This window comes from Coloeus monedula (assembly GCF_965178545.1).
Source record: "Coloeus monedula genome assembly, chromosome: 1".
In the NCBI taxonomy this organism is placed as follows: domain Eukaryota; kingdom Metazoa; phylum Chordata; class Aves; order Passeriformes; family Corvidae; genus Coloeus; species Coloeus monedula.
Window position 1 is genome coordinate 20,989,228 of NC_138781.1, and position 23,802 is coordinate 21,013,029.

A 23,802-nucleotide genomic window follows, 5' to 3' on the forward strand; every position below is an offset into this window, starting at 1 on the left:
TGTCTCACTGAATTTAGTGGGATTTTTCCAACAAAGGAAGAGGGGGAGATCTGACACGTGAGAAAATGCTGTCACACAGACCTTTTCCATGGAAGCTAGTTACCAGCTTGTGGTAAGGCATGCCTATGAGATGGACACAGAGAAGCATATTACCAAAAAATGATAACACATATGCAAAGAAAGAAGCAGATATTTACATGCAAAAAAAAGAGTCTGTATTAAAACCTATTTTTCTCATTCATATAGATATAGATATATAAAGTCTCAAAGAAGCTTAATCCATATAGAGGATTAACAGCTTGGAGAACTAAACTAAACACAGATACATAGTTATAAAAATGCTTTAAAATCAGTCATAGCAGTAATGTCCACAGAATATTTTTATTCAGAAAATGGATTTATTATTTGTTTTGGTTTTGGGAGGCTATTTCTCTCAGGTTAAAACTTGCAGCTTTCACTTAAACCTAAATTTTAGCAAGATTATTAAATTTCTTTAGCACAGTTTGTTATGTTATTTAACATTTTGGCAAAATCAAGGTAACATTTCTATAAATCATTAAAGAGTAATAGAGGCTACCCCTAGCACTGCTATTTCATATACTCTGTCACAAGCAACCTTGTCTAATGTAATAAGGGTAAAAACTTAGATTTATCTGTACTAAAATTTCCAAAGTGTCTGCCACTGACAAAAACGCTCTCCAGTGCTGGCTACTCGGCAGAAGTCTGATAAAGATTTTACACATCTCCCTAAAAATCTCGCTTGAATGAGGGAACCTTTTCTTAAACAGAACGTGTTACTCCTTCTGCTTTGAGCCATCCAGTTCAAAACAAATGCCGAGTGAGTCCAGGCTGACTGAGAGGATCGCCAGGCAAACTCATCCAGGGTTTACAAGGGGACATGGTGCTGCCAGCTGCTTGTGTATTATCTCAGCAGAACGGTTAATGCTTTTACCTTATGACAAAGTGCCAGCCTGTATCTGTACACTGTAGTGGTTACTCCTGTTTAATTTCTAGGAGGCATTATTTTACTAACAGATGTGTAACTGACTTGTCTGTTCGCTCCGCTGTTGCTGGCCAGTGCACTCCCACAGCAGTGTAGCTAGAGATTCATTACATAGTGTCCAACAGCCCTGCACTGAGCTAGAGGTCATTTACAACCAGCAATTGCATTTACTAAGGTGTTTATTGGTAAAGCTCAATACTACAAGACATACAGGGTCACATTTTGAAGAAGCTTTTGAAATCAGGCTACCACTGCTATTGGATAAGACCATTTTTTGGATAAAACACCTGCCCTGGTTAAAGTTAGACAAGAGTGAAGAACATACTTTATGTGAAAACCACATATAAGGCAAACATTTCTTCCTTTTTCATCATATCTTGATATACTGATTTGTAAAGACTTATATCACAACCTTTGTTATAACTGTTACAACTCATTAAAAATGTATTATGTAATATATTTTGAGTGCTGGTGTTGCATCCTTACAAAAAGAAGCTAGTATGTTTCAGGTTTTACATGATTGCTGTGAGACTCCAAGTTCATGTTAAAAACTTAATGCAATCAGAAAAAGACATCTGTAATAATATCGCACATAGTTTAAGAGGTGATCAAAATACTTTATTCAAAAATATATTTTTCCATGTATTTTTTACATTTTCAGTTACAATTAAGTAAATTGTTAAACTAGAAAGAAACATTATCTTTTTAGATTTATTTGAGATTCCTCTTGCCTTCTCTTGTCTATGGAAGCTATTTAAAAGTTCCAGACATTTCATCAAGTATCACTTAAAGAATATAAGGACAATGAGAAGATTGTCAGTATTACAAGGATTAAAATCAGCCCCTCGAGACAGGAAATTTAACTGAAAACTATAATTTCCTTCGACTTCAAGTCCAGGTTATGCATCTTCAAAAGTAGTTTGGGGGTAACATTCAGTAACAGTATTAGACTACGCTTTTGAAACAATTATTTTAAAATTTCAGTTGAAAAGATCTTGTAGGTAGGCTCAGAATCAGTAAATCATTCACGAACAAACTTTCAGAAGGGACAAAGTGTAGAGACAGTACACAATTTTGATGTTCTAATTAAAAAGAAAAGTTATAATCAGTTTGTTTGTATCTACTTAACAATTTTCAGTTTCTCTGAAAAAAAAAATTCAAAATGCCTGCTCTCCTGAAATCTGAATTTTATCAAGCTTCCCTATAAAACAGGCATACTTATTCATTATTCCTACTTAAAAGTCAACCACCGCTTTGGATTTGCTAGGAGTATTTTATCAATTTTATCTTGGGATATGCCTCTAATTAGCATTTTAGGAACTATATTTTTTAAGATATGTGAATATCCATGACCTCCATATTTCATCAGCCTGTTCTTGGTGTGCATATCATGAGCCATCAGAATTCTGTCTTCATAGCCTTCATCAATCAGCATACGAATCCTGCAAAAGTTAAAAGCTTCCCTGTCAGTGAAAGTTCTCACTGCAACAGCACAGAACACACTAGGATTTACATTTCTTATGTTACTGTACTGCTGGACTGTATTATAACAGAAAATACTTAGGTGCTCAGAGGACATACTCCTTACATTTACCTGAAATTAAGATGCATTTTTTATTGCATGAAAAATCCTCCACCTCTGAAAACACACCACCACACATATCAAAATGGAGAAGAAAAATTCTTTCCTTTTGGCACATGACTTTGCATTTCCAGACCCATTAAGTCCACAGAGGAATTCAAGAACTTCAGCATCACCACACACGGAACACAGGTTTTATATGCATGAGTAAATAATAATTTCCTACATAAATTCCTTCTCAGCAGGTTACTTCTTACTACTGTCACAAAGCTGGTCCCACTACATTTGCTAATGACCAGACTCTGTGTATGACAGGTCTTTAAGGAGCCTGGCTCAATTACATATATACTTCCATATCTTCAGTTAAATCACATTTGCAAAGCAGATTAATAAAAACTTGCAGTTGCCAGTATCATACTCTATATAGATGGTTATCATCCAAACACATTTCAAAGATGTTCATTAAAGAAGATAAGTAAGACTGGCATTGCACAGCACTAGTACACGCCAGGAAATAAGAACTAATATGGCAGCGCAGCTAAAAAGCCTTGGCAAAATGACAAGTCAGCTTGGAAAAAGAAGTAATCCTTCTGGTCACACCCTTGTAGCAGGACTGCTACAAGTCCTTCGGTTCCATGTTTCACTCAGGTAGCCTTAATCCTTTGATCAGCTAATTTTTTAGCATTTATAATATGTGGATGTCTACACTCCTGTCTTGCACGACTGTTAAGCTTCCCAGTAAACTTCAGTTTAGTTTAGGAGGGGATTGCAGCATTGAAGTGGCAGGGTTTGACAGACCAGCCCTGGAAAGTGCTCATTCCTCATGAAGGCCTCCAATTCCATCACTTGCCAGCACTGTGCAATTCCAATTCTTTGATCAGCAAGAAAACAAAAACTAGCCTTGCAAGTAACCGCACTGTATCTGAAAGCCCTTACTGACAGTTTTATTACAACTAGTTATAAGGGGATACATGTAGCAGGATCTAATCAACACAGGCAGCAGAAAGAAGGCAAATAGGACAGAATTTAGTAAAATGTTGCAGTCTCTCAAAGCCCACCATACACTGTGCCACACAGTGCACAACACTACATAAACCATAGTGTTACAACATCACAAGTATCTCCTCCAGATATCTTCAAAAGTATTTCTGAAATACAGAGAGACCACAAGCCAATCAGAGAGTACGAGCAATGGCACTGGAGGAACTAAGTTCCTTGCCGACCAAACATATTCTTAGAATCACCTCATTTAATATTGAATTAATGTCATGGGTTGGGGAGGCATACAATCCCTTCCATTCTGTATCCATTGCTCCTTTTTGCTCATTCCTGTAAATTTAGTTAGTACCTGCTTCTGATTCCAAACTGCCCCAGAACAAAAGTCACTGTTTTGCTTGCATTGGCAGTAGACTGCAGCCAAACTGCTGAAGTACACACAGACAGCTAAACTGTGTCAAGTAGGTATGTTATGACTACAGAAGTTTATGTTTTGAACAGAAAAGATGTGAACAAATATTTTCCATTCAGTATTTTCATTTAGAGGTCAATTTGATTTCTACCTCTGTGGTACTGTTTGATGAAACAAAACCCTAAGGAAATTGCCCCAGCCATCCTACGTCCACTGTGGTTGCATCAATATCCATTTAATGGCACTTATAACTCAAATGCACATACACTGTGCAATGAGAAGACAAACTTTTCACCTTTTCTTCTTATGAACAGCCTGCTGCAAGAAATACTCAGACACTAAAGTATTTCAGGAGAGACAATGGTAGTTGAGCAAGTATCATGGATAGAATGAAAACTCTGCCACGGTTGAACATGCACTCATTAACTAAGGCCTAGTCCAGTCCTCTCTATATACTCCCCAGTGCTTCTGTAGATGCTGACCTTCCATGGCACAGGAGAGGGCAGGAGGCACAGCAGAGAAAGCAACTTTACTCATTCTAAATGCGAAAACTGTGGATTTCTTGCATCAGTTTAAAATACTGACTGCAAGACTGAGAGCACTGTTAAGAGAAACAATCTCTAGTGTGAAGAGCAGCAGCAAATGCTTGGCAGTGAGTGGAATAACCACAGCACCTTCGTAGGAGAGAACAGTTTGAAAATAGATCAGTTTCAAGATTAATCTGACAATGAGGGGGAGGGAAGCTATGTCTGAAATGTAAGGGAAAGCTAGAAGTTATTTCATTACTGATCAGCAATCATAAAATCCTTCTCATCAAGGAGAATGAAAGAACTGTTTGTGACTCTGGAAGAAAAAAAGATACAGGCAGGATGGGACCCCCCTCTCAGACACCTGCCACTTCACTGCTCACAAACACTGTGGACAAACAGCACGGCAGCATCACACCTCCAGATGGAGTGGAAGGAGTGAGGTGTCCATTCCCAGCTGATCCTACCTTCCCTCAGACAGTTTTTACACAGAATGTATCTCCTTGGCAAAACTTTGTGTTAGCACAACAGATTTGCAGTGCAGCTGAGCTGAGACTGCAGGTGCTGATGAGAAGCAGGGAAGAGGTATCCTGCCAGTGGGGCCAATATTTTCACATTGTGAGTGAGTGTGAGGAGCATGGGAGATCTGAGGAGACAGGAATCCCATCCTTCAAAAGAGAGAAAGGACAAAAGGACAGGGGGAGGAAAGGTGATAAAGTGCTTGGAAGAAAATAGGCAGTTTTTCAAGACGAAAGCACAGAATCAAATCCATCCAAAACACCAATGAGTTTTGCTGGGATAGTACACTAGTGAGGAGATGTAACAGGCTCAGATGATGTTTAGTAGCAGCACTAGGTTTCCAGTACTGTGTTTCAAACAGAAGTACTTAATCCTATCACATACACAGTATTTCCAGCCTTTTCCTTTTTACAGACTGTATAAATTCAGTAAATGATAAAATTCAACCAGATTAACATGGAATTGGGACAGAGAATGAAGTTTAAAAAGCTCTTGATCTTCTTCTCAAGTAACTTCCTACAACACTGGGATTCTGCATCTTTCTCTCAGAAGAAATGATACATGCTGCTCTAAAGGTGTGACAGCAGCAGGGGAAAATGGCATTATTTTAGTATGATAGAAGACAATTTTGAACAGCAAGCAGAATCGCTCTGTGACTGCCTTAAAACAAGTACCAATAGTATTTTTTTGTCAGTGGTCATGCTATAGCTAAAACTGCATGGGAGCAGATACCTTGCAATTCTTTCATTGTCGCTCGGCATGTCAATATCCGGATGGAACTGGTAATGAAGGAATTCTGTACCAAATAGGTCATACTCTAAGTAGCATCCAAGTTTAGCAAATTCGAGAAGTTCCTTTGTATCAAATATGGTCCTGCAGAACATAAATAACACAGAGTCAGCACTGTAACAGGAATAAAACTTCTTATGGTACGAGAACAGGTGTCTTGTGACCTCCTATTTGCAAGGAAAAAACCCAATAATCTAAGATTTAATTCACCCATTTGAAAAACAGGACTCCTGTTTGACACATGCAACTTAAGATGATACACAGCATTGTCCTTCTTACATTCATTTGGGATTTCATGCATTAAAAAACCAGAACAAAACCAACTCTTTCCCCATGAAATAATGAAAACCTCTATGATAACCTTTAAACAGAAACAGGAAAGTTACTTACTTTTGATATCATTAACCCTCTCAACAGACAACCTAACAAGGAAGGACATTTAAGGAGGAGGTTAATTCATAGTGACATCAAAAAAAAAAAAAAAAAAGACAATGGATTACTTACACAAGACATATTTACTTTCCCAAAAGAGTTACAGGAGACAGCTTCATCCAGGGCTTGTTTCATCCATCACACACCGGTAATATACAATTTTGTCTTTAGTTTCTATTTTGTACAGTGATGTTTCTGGATTGCCATTAGAACAGCAATATATCATTGTTTGCACTGGGATCTGGCCAGAACACCTTAAGAAAACGTCCTCACCAAAATATGTAATGGCACTGTGAGTATCTGGGACATGGGCTTTGCAGCAGATTTGAGAAGTGAAGGAACAAAGCTTCTAACACCTCTCACTCATTTGGAAAATAATGGCAACAGAAATAACAGCTTTCTGGAATATTTTGGGTTTTCTTTGAACCATTTTTACCAAGTGTATAAGCTGTCCAAAGGAAAACAAAAACACTCAAATGATCTGATTTTATCTTTACAGCTGCTACAATTTTTTTTTTTTTTAAGAAGAAACCAAGTTTCCACAAGAGCAGCACAGTTAACCAAAAGGGCAGTAGTTTGCTGGGGTTTTTTTTATTATTGCAGATGTTGATGTCACAAAGCAGTTTTACCTTATACAATTACATCACAGTCTGTTGCTATGGAAATGACTGATGTCACAATTTCAATATTATGACTTAACAACAGATCAAGTAGGAGGAACAGATGGGTATAGAGAGAGAAAACCCATGTTCAAACAAGCCTGCCATCAGCAGGAGTCTAAGACTTGCCAACTGTAATTAATAAAAAATGTTATTTTAAAATAAATGTTACAGTTTACAGAGACAGAACATATCACCAAGTGAGTTTTCAAAGTGCAGAGCAAAAGAACAGATTATTTTAGATCCAGCCCGGCTCAGTTCACAGGGAGACAATCACCAAGAGTATTCAATGCTGTGCAGGTGGCAAAAACACCCAACAATCTAGTTCAAAATCACAGCCAGAACAATTTCTTTTTAAAACTACTGTTAGTGTCATGCTTTTGGGTGTTCTATCCCAACGAAGAGCCGGAGAACTTAGTTTTGTCAGCCATGGGGTCCCACTGTGATCCACGAAGATGTAGCAACAGCAGCAGTTCCCAGTACAAATTGCTGATCTCTGAGCTGGAATTGAGTGTTTGTGCAACACTGTCCCTGAACAGCCATGAGCTCATGGAAAAGGAGGGGGGTGAATGGTGAAGCATCCTGTAATGTGGATCTCAGCCATAAATACCACGGGGACAGACACCCCAAATTCATAACAGTTGCTCTGAGTCTTCTAACTAAAGTTAATCAAGTGAACCAAGATGTTGATGTCCTTTACAAACTTAACCCTGAACAAATGGCTAAAGCCAAGGCTCAAAAGCTTTTGCTCCCTGCCTTTTAGTACACCATAGTTCCACTATGGATACGTGCTACCTTTTGTTCTAAGGTGCTAAATTGCAAGACATGGTAGCCAACATTTTAGTTTTATCATTTCATTGTAAATCCACTGTAAAACTACCATTCTGTCTATGTCAAATACAGACATGAAATATGGAGCTATATACAAATTTATCTCACATTTAAGGGACTGGGATGCTCCCACGTGGATTTTTCTTACTGGAGGAGACTTAAAATGTTAAATGCACATTGCAAAGCCAAACTTCACAGTAGTTTATGTTATAGCAAGTGCCAACCTGAATGTGTGAAAGTAATGATAGAAAGAGATATAAGGAAATGTCATATTGTGCATCAGCGGCTGTTACTGAAACCGCATCTCTGTTTTCCTACTTATATTGCTTAGTTTCTATCCATTAATAACTTAATTCAACAATTTACAACAATGTACAAGAGGCAAAAAAACATAATTGTATGTTTATGTTGCACCAAAATGGCTACATAAGTACTGATACCTGCAGCTTGCTCAGTCCTCTTTCATAAAAAGATTTAAGTAACCACTTTTTCTTCAAAAAGGGGTGAAAAATACAGCTATAGATACAGTGGAATACAGGTAAATATGAACAGGAATTAATTTATAAATACTCAAATATAATTTCATGGCACGAATTTTATGCTCCTAAAATCCTCAAGTAAAACAAGGAGCTCTGTGTGAATATCAAACACCTGTAGCTCGATTTGCAAGCTCTTAGAGCCTGTAGCCATGAGAAATTTGGAGCACAGTGCTGTTGCCTGCACTGCATTCACACTGAGGGCAAACAATCCAATTTCTGAGAATCATATGACCACAAATAGTCTCCATTATTCAGCAACTGGCCAAACTAATCAATGCCTGGACATATTCCAGCTCACCATGAGCAACACAAGGTCATACAAGACTGATTTGGTAATAGAGGCTGTATTTCTAAGCTGGGGACAGAAAAGCATCCCAATTTCTCTCCATGCCTCATGTGGAGCTCCTGGCTTTTGTTCTTGAGGAAACTAAAAGTTAACTATCTGGTCTATGTATGAACTATCCGAAACCCAACTATTTTCTTTTTAAGCAATATTTCCTCTGTCTGGTAGTAGAACATTAAAAATCTGCCTTTTGCTTTGATCCAGACTCCAGCCAAATCAAGGAAATCTCCATTAGCTTCTGTGAGATTTTGGTAAGGCCATTAAGAGTGACTCAGTGTTCAAAATCTCTGGAAGCCCAGCAACTTCCCAACCAATTTAGTGAGAGCTGCTCAATGTCCAGTGCTTTGTAAATACAGGGATTTGTGCAGGGATCCAAATTCATGGAATTCCCATTTTTTAAATGTGTCTACAGTTGTTCCTAACCCCTGACCTAAGCTTTCAAAGCCAGCATTTAAAATACCAAAATCTTTATCAATGTGAATCTAAAAGCTGATCCTGACTGAATTGCTGAAGGATGATCAGGCTCTACATAAGCACTTATCTTTAAGTCAGTAAACTTGAGGATAATACTCTATGCCAACTTTTTCCAGCATAGTTTCGCAAAATCCCAGTGAGTTGTGTGGAAGCACAGCAGAATAGTGTCCTTACCTGTCAAGGTGAGACATGACTGTCTTTGAAGCATCAGCCCCAGCTTCCTGCAGAATGCGGATAATCTGGAAAGGTGAGTCGCTGTTCCTGCCGGGATGGATGATAACAGGGCACCCAAGCTGGGACTGAGCCTGTGCTGTTGCCTGAAGCACTCTGTGTTCACTTGGAGTCAAAGGCCAGGAGCAACCTATTTCTCCCACCACACCACACTTGATATTAGTCCCATCTGCTCCTTTGAGTACCTCATCAACAATAATCCCTGCCAGCTAGAGAACAGTAAAATGAGATTTTTGGTTATTAATACTATTTGTGTTAAATAGCATCAGATTTGGCCTATGGACACTGGGCTAGTTATACTCCCAAGGTCTTTCAGAATTTATTTAATTAACAGCTGCGTGTGTGAAAACACTGCAGTTAAAATCTGTTTTCTGTCAACTAATGTTATGCCAGCCATTCACCAAGACCAAAATAAACACAGAAACAAATCAGTTTAAGAGTATCCACTCATACATTTGTCCAGGTTTGCCAAGAAAGCTGGTCTACACGTAATTTGAACTCTGATTTAGGCAGAGATTAAATTTTCTTTAAAAAAAAAAAAAGGTTAGTTTATTCCCAAACCTTTGCCTTGCACTCCTGAATTGGCTCCAGACACAACTCAGTGTAATTTTTTGCAAAACAAGGGAGCAGAGAATAAGGAAACTTTGTCATTCAGATAGGAAAGGGAGAAACTCTGGCGAGCATCCTGAAGAGATAAGTTTAAGGCAAAACCTGCCTATGGGAATGCCAACGTAAAACAACAGGAGCTCTGCTGACTTCAGAACTACAAAAACAAAGCTCATTTGACAAATTCACAGGATCAAAATTAACCTGCTTTAGAACATCCATTAACAAAAATATCAGAATCTCTTAATAAAACTAGTTTGCCATGAAAGCTTTCGTTTTTCTTTCCTGGAACAGGCCATATATCTTAAGCATACATTCAGAATTGAGAGCACAAAATGGCACTGATGATAGCCTACCTTCTAAGTGCTGAGTACAGGAAATCTGTGGGTCTCCCATCAGCCCACCAAACACAGAAAGGAAACTTTTGCCTTGGAAATCTATTTGTATCTATTCTATTTGTATCTATTTGTATTTCAAGCAATGGAAGAACACTTAGGAAAAGCAGTACTGTAGTGTAGTTTGGGCCAGCTTGGGTCCAGTTTTGTTGGCAGCACTGCTCAAGTTTTGACCACTGATTTTTAAAATTAATTTGACTCATTTGTAAATGGTGACAGACTAAAAAAAAAATTTCTCAGCTCTATTCATACACATTCACAGCTTCCTACCTTGGAGAGTTCCATTCCCTCTTCTCCTTATCACCACATTTTCTTAATAAAAGATGAATATTTATTATTATAGGAGTATCTGGAGACCTCCGTTATTATTAACACATTGTCTTAGTCACCGTACAAACAGCCTGATGTAGACTATGCCCTGAAAAGCCTGGACAAATGATAGAGAACTATAACACACAGCCTGAGCAGAGCAATAATTTACAACTGTCCTATAAATATTGCAATTATTTATGATTTTTACAAGAATGCTGGGTAAATTCACTGGGAAGCAATTAGCCAGAAAAAGTGACAAAAGAGGTAGCCAGGATAAAATCCTTCCTTAAAAAATAGTTAAAAACTCAAGATAATTGGTGGTGTACCACATGTCCACATATGAAATACTGCATTTTCCTCTTACTGTTGCATTATAACAAACCCCTCAGAGAAAATGGAGCTTAAGAACTGGAAATTCTGACAGATAACCCAAGCGCATGCAAGCAGTGCTGCTCCAGCTATTACACACAAGCAGTAATGCTGATCCTGTTTTCTACACTGAGAACCTGTTTATTTCATCTATTTTACTGGAACCTCTCCCCAACTTTGGTTTACCCAGAGATAATTCACAGGACAGAGACACTGAAGCAATGGTTAAGACTTACCTGCTCCACTGTCATGGCCTGTGTTTGAGAAGAATGAGTGGAATCCACATAAAACCCAGCACCAGCAATAATATGAACTCCAGTTTCTTCAGCAAGTTTTTTCAAAGTATTCACATCCCGGCCAATTCCTGTAGTTGTGTTTTCCACAATCGTCCCACCACCTGCTGCTTTAAAATGCAGCAGCTCCTCCCTCACAGCATCTGTTTCCTGATACAAAAGAAGGTTTTCTTTATGGCTGTAGGGATTTTGCTTAATCCAAAACAAGTTCTTCATCTCAATGGGCCCATTAGACAAAGGCTCTTGGCCTGGAGAAGGTGGACAAAAGCAGCTGCTGTAGTTCATTGTCAAGTGTTCGTGAGTTAATGTGTAGCCAAGACAGTCTGGCTCCACAGGGCCCAAGACAGTCTGCACTTTTCCACTCAAGGAAGGCATTTTTCTTTAACAAAGGGGAAAAAAAATCAGATCCTAAAGGAGTCTGGGAAGGAAGAAGAAAGGAAACAAAAACATTTCAGAAAGAGCAGTGCTTTCTCAGGCAGTTTCTGAAATCTCTTGCACATGTACCTACACACTGTGTGTGTTCACTGGGATGTTCCCAAAAGCTGTTTGCAGCAGGGTGGTCAATATGAAAAACAAGTCATTTATTTTAACCAACTGTACTTGTATCAGTACTCCAGCAACATAAACACATCATATTTCAGTACCTGGAAATTGTAATCATTTATTGTGCTGCAGTCAGTATCACATTAAGATAAATGTTTCCTATTTAATAACAACCACTGTATGTTCATTTAGGATTCTTTGCTCTTCAGCAGCTGTCAAATTTTGTCAGCTTCAGCCACCAGATGAACACACTTGGCACCAAGGCTGAATATTCCTTACTGGTATGTTCAGTTTATTTATCTGTGGCCTCCAAGACTCAATGTCCCCCTCGCATGCCGAGGAAGCTGTCTGTGTTTGGGCACCTTGTCTGCCCCCCTCTAAGTGGAAGGCAGGAGTAGGGGTGATAATCTGCTCCTCTGGCTACAGCAGGACTCAGGTTCTCCTGACAGCTGCACTCCGGAGGTCTGGAACAGCCCAGGACCACTCCTCTAAGGCTGACAACAGTTGCCAAAGATACAGCACAGCCCACAAACAGCGGTGGAGAAGCCGAAGCGCTTCACTGGCCAAGTATTTTACCAGCGAAGAACAGACCTTAATCTAACAATTTATATACAGCTCGGCATCTCAGACACTTTTTAATTCATCTTTAACACAAATGAAACAATGTTACTTCTCAAAACTTCAAATGAGCAGTGACAAAGACAAACACTGAGGTTACAGTCTGCAACTGGTTCATGTTGAAGGCCCTGTGCCAGTTTGGCCTGACTCACTGCAGGTTAGAATTAACTGCAGCTCTCCCCATTGGGATTTTAATTTTTTTCCTTTTGGCAGTGGGAGTAGTCCTGACTAACCAGTTCATGTTAGATCTCCCTGATGCTAGTCACAAAGGCTTGAGGATATATAGTTAAAATCCCTACACAACCAAAATCATCAGTTATGAAACAAAATACATGTTTAATCATGTCCAGAGGAAAGGACTAACTAGAGCATGCATTATTGATTAAAGAGAGAGAGGTCTTTCCCATTTTTGCTTCCCTTTTAGTGAATAATGTCATAAACATGGGTTTGTTACTGGTAAAGCCCTCAGAGGACATTTTCCTTTTAACTGCTAAGGTTAATCTACCAGGATGACAGAAAAACTGAAATCTGAAGGGCACTGAACTCTACATATCAAAGGGCACAGGAACATCAAGATCTCTTTGGGGATACTTTGATCTCATGAGAAGCAGTCACCGTCAGAGCATCAATGCACAAAAGTGACCCAGCCCCCAGAAAAGGCAGCTATTGCCTCCCTGGTGAAGTCCATAGTGCTGGTGCTCACTGTAATAAGAAGAGTTGGCCATCCGTAAAAAAGAGAAATGACTGACTGACTATGTTTACTTGCCTTGTATACAAGTAGACTTAGGAAGAACTGTTCTTTTAGGAATTTCTTTCCTGAACTAGCACGTTAACTTGTCTGAGAAAGTAGAAGAATAATTACTCTCATAGAACAGACTGAATCAGCTGGCTATTAATCAGCTGGCTGATTAATAGAACAATTTATTTTTCTTCCAAACAAATTAAGAAGTGCGTGATTTCAGAAAATATTATTCTTGAGCAAATAATTCAAAGCAAAATACCTGTCTTAGTCAGAAACTGCTCCTAGCTGCAATTCAATTAAGCAGTCGTTAATTCCATCCTTGAAGACGGCTGGTGCTCTATATAGAGCAACCCACTATTTTGGAGAAAGTTCAGTGATCTGAGTCATTCTTATATGCACAGCAAAGCAACTGACATAATTCTAAGCATTACCTTTGCTTTATTTTTTTACCTTTTTTTTTTTTTAATGTTAAATATCTATGCTCTGGCATTCAGTAAAATCCTGACAGCAAAGAGTGATAACTACCCTCTGCATTGGATTCACACTTCTCTTTCCCCATGTTTACTGACAATTTTCCAATCCATTTATTAAGTTAGCAAACCAAACCTATGTACAATTAAATATACAAGTATTTAATTTCTTTTGATAAAGCTTGACACAAATCAATTACAGTCTGTTTCCTTAACAATCTTACACTTCAGCCACTTAGTTAGTTAATACTGCAGTTACTCAAAAAGGCCACTCTAATCCACTGTGAATTTTTGCTTGCTTTCAGATTATCACTTTGAAGAAAAGTTGACTTTCAGCATTTGTTCCCACCAATTTCTTTCTGACACAGTTAATTTAGATTACCCTCAATTAATCTGGCCTGCCCATTGCGAAGATCCGATGGCTGCTCATGTGAGATCTGAGGCTGCTGTCTTGTGATTTGTAACAGCAGGAAACATCTAAAATTACCAATTCCCGTGCCAGGTTTCTCTTGTAGCAGACACAACCTGTTGACTTTTAAACTCTAGATTTCAGATTATAGCTCACATACAGAATTTACAGAACCTTTTGACTGAGGCCAAGGATTTTTATAAATATAAGAAGCATCACAAGAAATGGAAACTGACACAAAGAGCATTTAAAGTAGGCCTAATTTTATCTTCATGAAAAATATATTAATGCCTGTTCCAGCTTACTAACACAGTTTTAGAAACCCACCACTCTTAATAAAAGAATTATAAAAAATAAAGACAGTCAGTAACCTGTGACTGGAATTATTTTTGAAACCACTATCCTGTATCTTCCCTACTGTCATTCACATAAACAGCCTACTCTGATTATGCTATGATACATTATTCCTAATAAGATTCACTTGATGGAATCAGAATTTAATTAAGTATTTTTAAAACAGAACTTAGGTGCAAATAGCTTTTAAATGGAAGAAGGATTCATATTTAAGTATGCATATGTTACTACAGAAATCAGTGTTTGTGTGTTTTTCTTGTGACTTGCATGCCGCGTTTTACACAGAACTTTCTTCTGAAAAAGTTGCTGCTTTCATACACCAAGAACTGCATTCATACCACCCCATTTAGCCATTTAAATGATGTATGTCTACTACAGAACAATCATCTAGACCATTTTCATAGTGGAGATGGAAGAATGTTATCTATAGGCAACTCGTCCAGCTTATTTTGGATGCTTGTAATAGGACAGGACAAGTCACTTTCTGTAATGTTATCCTCCTTCCATGGACTAAGGAGCAAGCCAAGAAACAATCCAGGACAAGACAAATATATTTCAAATGGTTCTACATAAGACATCTGAATTACACTTCCTTAATCTCAACCCAGTCTGAGGTTAGGGGGAAAGGTGCTGATTCCTGTAACAGAAGATAAACAGGTAGGTTCATATCTGGCAGTAACAGCTATTTTGGTTTTGAAAATCACTAATTTATGTGGTAGTATTGCCAAGGAGCTCCTGCACAGACCAAGACTTCTCAGCTCTGGGCGCTGCATAAAGAGAGAAATAAATTATATTTCCTGAAAATTACAAATTCAGACAAAAATGAGAAAATTACTTCAAGATAGAACCAAAACTTGTATTATTACACAACAACCTTGAAACAATACCTTAACATTTTTGTAATAAATGCTGGACAAATCTTTGTAACCACCAATTGCATGGTGCATAAAATACAACTCTCACTATCAGCCAACTATCAAATCCTGGTGAAGTAAATATTCTTCCTAGAGGTATTGGTAAGAGAAAAGAGACTTGCTACTGAAAATTTGGTCATGGTGCTGCATTCCCGACTCTGATAAAAACTCCACTGAGTTCAATAGATGTTTTGCCTGAATACTGATGACAAGATTTATGTTTCCACTTTTCCCATCTGAAACTTGTGCTTCAGTCATTGTGTCATTTTAATGGCCTTGTAATGGGAAGTCCCCCTAGGTTTGGATTAGTTGCTTCCTACAGTAATCTCATATTGCTGAAACATTATAATCACATAAACACAGTTTCCACATGCTAATTTTGCATTTGTTTTGATTCTGTAAGCACATTTTAATGGCATTACCACAGATTCTCTGTAGACTGCTGTGGGAATCATTTCATTGCTGTTACATTACAATGTGAGATTAGAGCAACATTAAATCCAGATTGCTGTGACATAAAATTTACCAAAAAAAGCAAAAAGAATGGCTCAATAGGTATTAACTGTATCCAGAAAAAGTTAAACACAGCTGCCATTTAGAAAAAAGGGCTGCCCTAGCTGCATCAAGAGCATTTTAAGTGGGTCTTTCCTTTACAACCATGCAGTCCTGGGAAATGTGACATAGCACAGGCTCACTATATACTTACAGATGGAGGAAATGTTTTGAGCATTCAATTCTAGTTTGAGCAACCCCTACAGAGCATGGAAAAGCCACTAATTAGAAATATATGAGACACCTGTAGGAAATTACTATTAGTTAGTCTATGCTGTGTTATCTCGCCATTCCCCACATGTAAACATTTTGTGACAAGGGAGAAAGTTAGCAAGACAAAGGAAGAGGAGAGGCAGACGTAAGAGAACATATGTAGACTATGTCAGGAAGAATTTTAAAAATTATCTTCTTTTTCTCTTTCCCCATGTTTCTGCCAATCCTGTAGAGGTTTACAGAGTGGAAGGAACTCAATACTGCCTGCTCAATACTCCCCATTCTTCCTCTTCCCCAGGAGACAAGCAAGCTTTCTAACTTCTCCACAGATGGATGCCAGATCTACTTTACCTTCTTCAAAAATATATTCACGAGTGCTAATTACAGCGCAAACACACCTGAGACCCAGCACTCCCTTGGACACAGATTTCAGCAAGCATGGCTTTTTTGCTCATGCATGTTGTCAGGCAAGCACAGCTACAGGGACTGTGGAGCAGAGCTTGTCACAGCTGGGTGGCTGAGGGCAGCAGGACAGAACTTGCATTTGCTCCAGGACAGATGCAGACTCACCTGTCACTTAGCCCAGCAATTCCCTGTGCGCCAGTCTCCACAAAGTTCTCCAAAGCCTGTGACACTGTAGTCCTACACAGGCACACTCACACCATCACCAGTTTGTGTTACATGAGAGAACAATGCATCTTTTATGGCTTTTGGGTTATTCTGCCCAAGAAACAGAATTTGAAAATGAGTGGAAGTACTGAAAAAATTGATGTTTCTGGACAAACTTCTGTCTCTTCTGTAGAAATGGCAGATATGCTGCTCTGAAGGTGACAGATAATTTTCATTAAAAGTAATAAATGTTCTTCCCTGTCTTCAGAACTGACAATGGTCAGAAGTGACACTGGTCTTTTTCCTCTCCCAAAATGGAGCTACGAGATTACCATGATTTTCTGAACTTCAAGCTAACTCAAAGCTTTGTGTCCTAAGGAACAATGTCACATGGGAGATTTTTCATGCCTTGAATAAAGCTCTTATGAGAGAGGAGTAAGAAGAGAGGTGCCCCTCTCCTACACAAACTCCTGCCTAACCCCACAGGAGAATATGCTGCAGCTCTTCCCTTAGTGGGGCACCTTCACTTTCACACCTTTGAATGGCTGTATCTTCATGCAGCATGCATACAGTCCTCATCATTTTGGATGTGTAAGCTCTCAACTGGGTAGAAATTGGCCAACAGATTCAAAGCCTAGAGAACTCTTGGGGGGGAGTATTTAAAAAAGCATCATCTACTCTACCTGGCCACATTTTTCCATGAAACACACTATTCTGGAAATACTCAGAATAGTGGGTTAATGTTGTGGCCTTCAGTAACCTACTTCTGGTCCACAAACCATTCAGAAACGTATTTCCTTAAGAAGCCAAGCTAAAAGAAATGCTACATATTGCTTTTTACTAAATTTTCTATATATGGTTTGAACAAACAAAAAACCTTTACACTACAGAAGTGACAAGGAATACTAAAACTAAGACTTTATATAAGGTTACAGTATGTGCTATGAAAAAAAAAATTACAAGAGCTTTAACCAAGCCTTATATAATCCAACTGTGATAAAGAAAAGTCCCATGAAAATATGCAGGTACACACACTCCACAGCAGCTACATTGCTTGAGTGGCACTGTCAATGTTCTACAACCCAAAAGCAAAGTCACTTAAATTTTAAGAGAAGTGTAAACACTAGTACACATACGGGAAAGGCCAATATATTGAGCCCCTGCCCTCAGAACCTCTGAAAGGTACACTCTGATAAGGAGCTGGGTAAGTGAGAAGCAAAGCTTTTAAATGTTCACCTGAAAGGTAAGAGAAAATTCTTACAGCAGCTTCCCTCTGTGGCTCAGCTTGTGGCAGACAGACCTTCAGGCTTTGCAAGGCTTGAGGATCACATTCTGGCTCCAGCCAGGCTTTGAGCCAGGCATCTCTAAAGCAGATTGCTTCCTCACAGTCGAACTGCCACACCAGAACAAGCGCAGTACTGGTCTTGCAGGGTGGACAAACCTTTGGGATCAAAGCAAGCACACGTGATTTGCCCCAAGAAGCAGAGTCTAAGTCACTCTGCATATAGAACTTTGCACATTTTTTTTAAATTTGGTTAAAGTTTAGCTGTTGTGACCAGAATGCTCAGACTTCTATTTTACCTTATTTCTGTGCAGATAACAGTCTCAAAATCTAGGCTTCTCTGAGCAAAGTCACATTGAAGTTTCTCTTCCTCAGAGAGATCTGAGACCAGCATACCCCTAAGTGTTTTTTCATTAACATCTCCTTTAGAAGAACTTCAGGGATTTTTCATTCTGGGCAGCTTCCAAAATTACTCCTGATAAAAGGTCATATAAAAATTCTCCTCCAGGGTCAAACATTACATTAATTATATTTTACATGCACACATAGTGTTTTTAGGCCAAAAATCAGAACTGAAGTCACATTATGCTATATGCAAATATGGGCTAAATCCTGCATGTTAATACATACATTCATGTTCTTAAGACTTAATGGAATCACATTTGCTTCTCATGGGTTCTAGGGCACAAATACATACTGTCTTGCTAGGACAACAAGATATAGGAAAAAAAAGTCTCCTTTTCAGGAATGCATATCCAGCCTTTATTCCCTTTAAATTTCAAATTTGAAACAAGCATACATCTAACTCTACCCTTTGCTGTTATTCTCATTGACTTTTATTGGTTTTCTCTCTACTTAAGGTCACACACATATTTTCATATGAGCTTAAACATTGCAGTAAACATTCTGGGTGGAGCATTATCACTCACTTGTACAGTCTTACACAGCCACACCAAATCACTCTATGATCTTTACATGCAGAAATGCACTATACAAATCTAAGCAATGGATGAGTGATGTGCATTACTACTTCTTGATCAAGACTGAACATTATTATCAAGAAAAATTCAGATGAATGAACCCCAACATCAGCTTTGCCACAGAACACACCAGTCACTGATCCACTGAGACCTGTAAAGCCATGCATGGTGGAAAAGAGCACAGGGATTGGGTTTAATGTCTCATTAAATATTACAGACTGCAGCAACTGAAATAAGCACAGGCTTCCAGAAAACCACCTTCTTTACTAGGGAGTGATGAGCTTAGATGTACAGAACTAAATTCAGTGTCCCACTACTGCAAACAACTGTATCACAAAATTTGCAACCAATCTGAAGACCTAATGGGAAAAAAATACCTGGAGAAAAGCCTTTGGACTGTGGCTTTGTGTCAGGAAATGGAAGCTGTATGCCCTTCTCAAAATCCACTTCCGCTCTAAAGAAACAAGGCCACACAAGAAAAGTTAATGGGAGACAAGTGAAAGCTCAAAGCTGATGGGTGTAATTCAAGGAGTATCTTTTACCTTAGAGAACGCCTTTACAGAGTCTGCATGCTTTGTCAGCGGTCAGAGTCAATGACCTCTTGCTTATACAACTCCTGTTGTTTTAAAGTTCTTACCCCCACCTGGGAACAACAGTGGAATGCTAGGAATGACCAACACACACAAGCTGATAAAATTGTCAGGTCTCCTACATAACCTTCTGCTTCCTTTCCAGGTATTGCTGAATCTTCAGTCTTAACCAGAACTGGACAGAGAACCCTGCCACTGTTTTGCCTTTTTGTATCACAGAATTTCTGAAAGAAGATACAAACTCAGTATTTTTGTCCTGAAAACTATTAATTATTTTCAAAAAAAACCCCTTCCTACCCAGTCTAAAGTGAACAACAAAGAACAAAGTCCACCAATAAAGCTTACAGAACACCAGAGTTCAAGCATTAAAACCAGTGGAAGATTTCCAGACCCATCTGAAAATGACCCATCTGCCAAAAGGTACACAAATCACATAAAAAAAAAAGGTAAATTCCTTTCACTTGATCACCAATCCTCACTGTAGCAACTCTGGACAGGGAAAAGACAACTGTGGGATGAAACAATTCTCCTTTCACATTTTGAGGAAAGAAGTGAGATCCCAGAAGAGCAGAAAAAGGGAGTAGTTCAGCAGGTAACATACCATTCTTTGGTCCTCCCTCCTCCACAAAAGTTACGTCAATAAAAACCCTGTGGCTTTTGCTACACGAAAGTAGGGTTTCAGAATATCTTTGAGAAGAGTGATTCTACATGTTTCTGAGATCCAAGTAAAAAACTGTGATTTTCCTAAAGCTGTCATCTAAGAGATGATGGTGGTGGTGGCCTTTCTTCATACTTCCTTTTTATCTGAGTAGTTAAGTACTTGTGAAACATATCCCAGCTATTGTTAGGATAAAATGCTTTTCTTGGATTATTACCAACATACATATTACTATCAGACTAAACACATGGCCACTGCTTAGAAAATTCTGAGGAAGCTTTTTAATTTGTGACCAGAAAAATGACATTAAAGCAGGAAACCTGCTTCACCCTACCAGTTTTGAGAAGATGTAATTTCTTCTTGGAACTAGAGGGATGGGATACTCCCTTTCCCTTCCAACACAGCTGGCAATCCAGGTCTCCAGAAATGCAGAAAATGTTAAGAAGTTCAAAACTGCTCTGAATCAAACCAGGGACTTCAACCCTAGGTTTCCACAGTCTACATGGATCTCTAATCCTCCCCATACCAGACAGGTGGCCAGTCTGATGCAAGCAGAAGTATCACTGTTTTCATGAGCCTTAAGAAGTCTTGGTTTCATCTAACAAAAAAATGAATTTGTTCAGTATTTCAAGTCCTGAAAGACAGGAAAAACATTTTAGATCTACATCAAGTGAAATAAGGAAAAAAATTCACAGAATGTTCAGAGGAATAGTCCTTTAATAAACACAGAACTCACTGGTGCCATATGCTTCACTGTATACTGATTTTTATGTGTGAGAAGCAAGCTGATGGCTCCCTAACCACAGAGGGAAGCTGTGACACTTGTTCCTGCTGCACCATGCATTAATTTAATAAGTTAGCACTGGTCACCTACATGAAGTATAATTAAGCATCTGAATGCCATTGTTGCCACCTTTGATTATAACTATGAAAATGAATGTGATGATGGTGACAGGATGGCAAATATTATGTCTGGTAAATTCCAAACATGAGAGGCATTCATAATAATAAATGACACTTCCGTAGTCTTTCATAAAACAATCCCAAAGTACCTGACAAAATGATACAAAACCACCTATTAGAAGCATCACTTCACCCATCACTGAAACACAGCCTGCAGCAGAAAGAAGGCAACAACCTTTAAACACTACAGAACGTATTATGACAGAGAATGTTGAATAATGTATCCAGTGTAAAACAGAAGGGAATTCCAGACAAGTAAAACAAAATTTCCCAAATGTGACCTCGAGCTAAAAATTCGTTTCATCCAAGAACTGTCACAAGCCTCTAGCATACAGAAGACACCACCCTTAACAACAGACACCTGAAAAAAAGGATTACGGTTACAGGTATCTTAGAGATCATACATACATCACCAACCGGACCTGTGTGCTTCAACTTGCAACCAAACTAACCACAACACAAGACCTGCTGCAGAGGAGCTGCCAAAACCCAAGGCCACTGCCCAGCAGTGACTGCTACCGTGCACACCTGGCAGGGGGAGCTGGACCTCCCTCGCTCAAATTCAGCCTCCCCTCCGCAGCTCACCAAGCTGGTGCCAGGGGAGCAGGGAGCCTGCTGCATCTGTGCCTTGGAAAGGGCAGCACACCTCAGGCCACGGAGAACATGCATGGTGTAGGAATCCCAACAGGGCACACAGGCAAGTCTGGAGCTTTGCTGCTGAGCCTTGACAAGCCTGAACAACCCTGGAAGCATCTTGCAGAGGGCTGCTAGTGCTTCCAGATGGAGAGGCAGCTGAAGGCAGGCTCTGAAGGTCCCAGTTTTGGATTGAGGCATTTGTTCCTTCACAGAGACACCCTCGGGAACTGTCGGGAGAGGAGTACTAGAGAGGACGTAGTTCCAATATTTAACTTGTTATGGCTGTACAAATATTAAATACCAGCACTAATAATAGCAGCGTAGCTGCACTCACACAGTGAAGCCGCCTAAGCTCGAGGCTTATTCTGCTGATAACTATCATCTGGTGCTGTAAAACGCTTTTGCAGAGAGCTGCTCGTCCCCTCGCACTTCAGACGTGCCGCGGGGCTCCCCGCAGGAGGCCTGCCTGACCCACCACCGCCGTCCCGGCCACCTCTGCCCCTCGTCCCGCAGCCGCTCCGCAGCCGGGGCTGTACCGGGTGGGCCGGGCCCCGCCGCAGCCCTGACCCGCGGCCCGAGCCCCGGCACAGCCCTGCGCTCCCCGCCCGCCCCACTCTCCCGCCTCGGGCCTTCCCGGGCCAGCAGCGGAGGGGGCGCAAGCCGCTCTCGCCCCTCAACTCGGGCCAAGTTTCCCGGCCCGGGCACCTTGGCGGGCCGAGGGCATCAAGGGCGAGCCAAGGGCATCAAGGGCGAGCCCGGCATGGCTCTGGGCCGCGGGAGGTCGCGGAGCAGCTCCGCAGACGTTCCCCGGGTCCCGGTCGCTCACCCCGCGGGCCGGACCCTCCGCCAGCAACACCGCACCCCGCAGGCCCCTGGCGGGCAAAGAGCCGCGACCGCCCCGAGCGGGGCGGGACTTCCCGGGGACGGGAGCGAGTGGTGGAGCAGGCTGGGGGCGGTGGGGCCTGCGGAGTCCGGGGTGTTGGCCGCTCCGGAGGGCGGGAGAATGGCTGGGGAGCGCAGCGCTGCCCCTCTGCCTCCCCGCGGGGAGCCGCCCAGCGCGCTGCCCGCTCCCCGGACCCGGGAGTTTCCCCGTGCAGTGAGGGGCAGCAGTGCTTTTTGTGTCATCCTTGGCTCCTAGTACGAATGAGAGTCGGTGGCTGTGATCATCCTGCCTGTCCTTGTGCGTACCCCCTGTTTACACAGGGAGGAGGCTGGAATCAGCTGAGTCATTTGGGGGGCGCGGGGGCATAGGGGGGTGGGAGTTTGTTCTGAGTGCTTGGGCTTGGAAGAAGCTGTATTTTCTAATCTGCCCTTGCAATGCAAATAGGAAAGTTGAAGAGGCACTGCCTGGTATGTACAAACAGGATGGCAATGTCTGATTCTGAAAGAAAGTGCAGGTCCAGAGTATGAAATGAAAACCCAACTCACACCAAGTTAGAATCATTAAGGTTGCAAAAGACTACCAAGATTATTGAGTCCAGCCTTTGACTGAATGCCACCACATCAACCAAATCTTGGCACTAAGTGCTATGCCACTTCCCTGGGCAGCCCATTCCAATGCTTTTTAACCCTCTCAGTAAAGAAATTTTTCTGATAAAGAATTAATCTTCAGAATCCTTCACCGAGGATCTCAAAAGTGTCTTATTTCCCTAAGGCTCACAGCACCCAGTGTGGTACTATTCCATTTTGTGGAAGGGTAAACTTGCTGCCAACATGACTAGCAAAGCCACAGGGAACAAAACTTCTCTAGCCCCCACACACAGTGAAGGCTGCAGCAAAGTCACCCAGTGCATTGTGGAGACATATTACCTGAAGTCAGGAAGTGAACCTCAAGCTTTTCTGGGAGAAGTACTTACTCTTTTCATTGCTATCTGTTTTACTTCACTCTTCCTTGTTCCCATTTGTAACAGTCCGGGGCCAGCACTGCAGCATGATGCCTGCAAATGGATTCTTGTGT

General features: G+C 40.5%; 1 protein-coding gene across 8 annotated transcripts; it reads right to left on the minus strand.

The window, feature by feature from the left end:
• Positions 1-1,616: 1,616 nt before the first annotated feature.
• PTER (phosphotriesterase related) lies at positions 1,617-22,723 on the minus strand. 8 transcript variants are annotated; one of them, XM_082298789.1, is made up of 9 exons: positions 22,672-22,711; positions 19,376-19,452; positions 18,318-18,493; positions 17,973-18,177; positions 16,698-16,847; positions 11,256-11,730; positions 9,281-9,546; positions 5,772-5,912; positions 1,617-2,445 (listed from the first exon to the last, which is right to left on the minus strand). In XM_082298789.1, exons 6-9 carry the CDS (start codon positions 11,685-11,687, stop codon positions 2,235-2,237), a joined length of 1,050 nt encoding a protein of 349 aa, XP_082154915.1. In that variant the 5' UTR covers positions 11,688-11,730; positions 16,698-16,847; positions 17,973-18,177; positions 18,318-18,493; positions 19,376-19,452; positions 22,672-22,711; the 3' UTR covers positions 1,617-2,234. The 8 variants fall into 8 exon arrangements, with proteins under 8 accessions (XP_082154915.1, XP_082154911.1, XP_082154910.1 ...); XM_082298785.1 differs by lacking the exon at positions 18,318-18,493 and having other exon boundaries at positions 17,998-18,177; positions 22,672-22,723; XM_082298784.1 differs by lacking the exon at positions 18,318-18,493 and having other exon boundaries at positions 22,672-22,723.
• Positions 22,724-23,802: the final 1,079 nt, after the last annotated feature.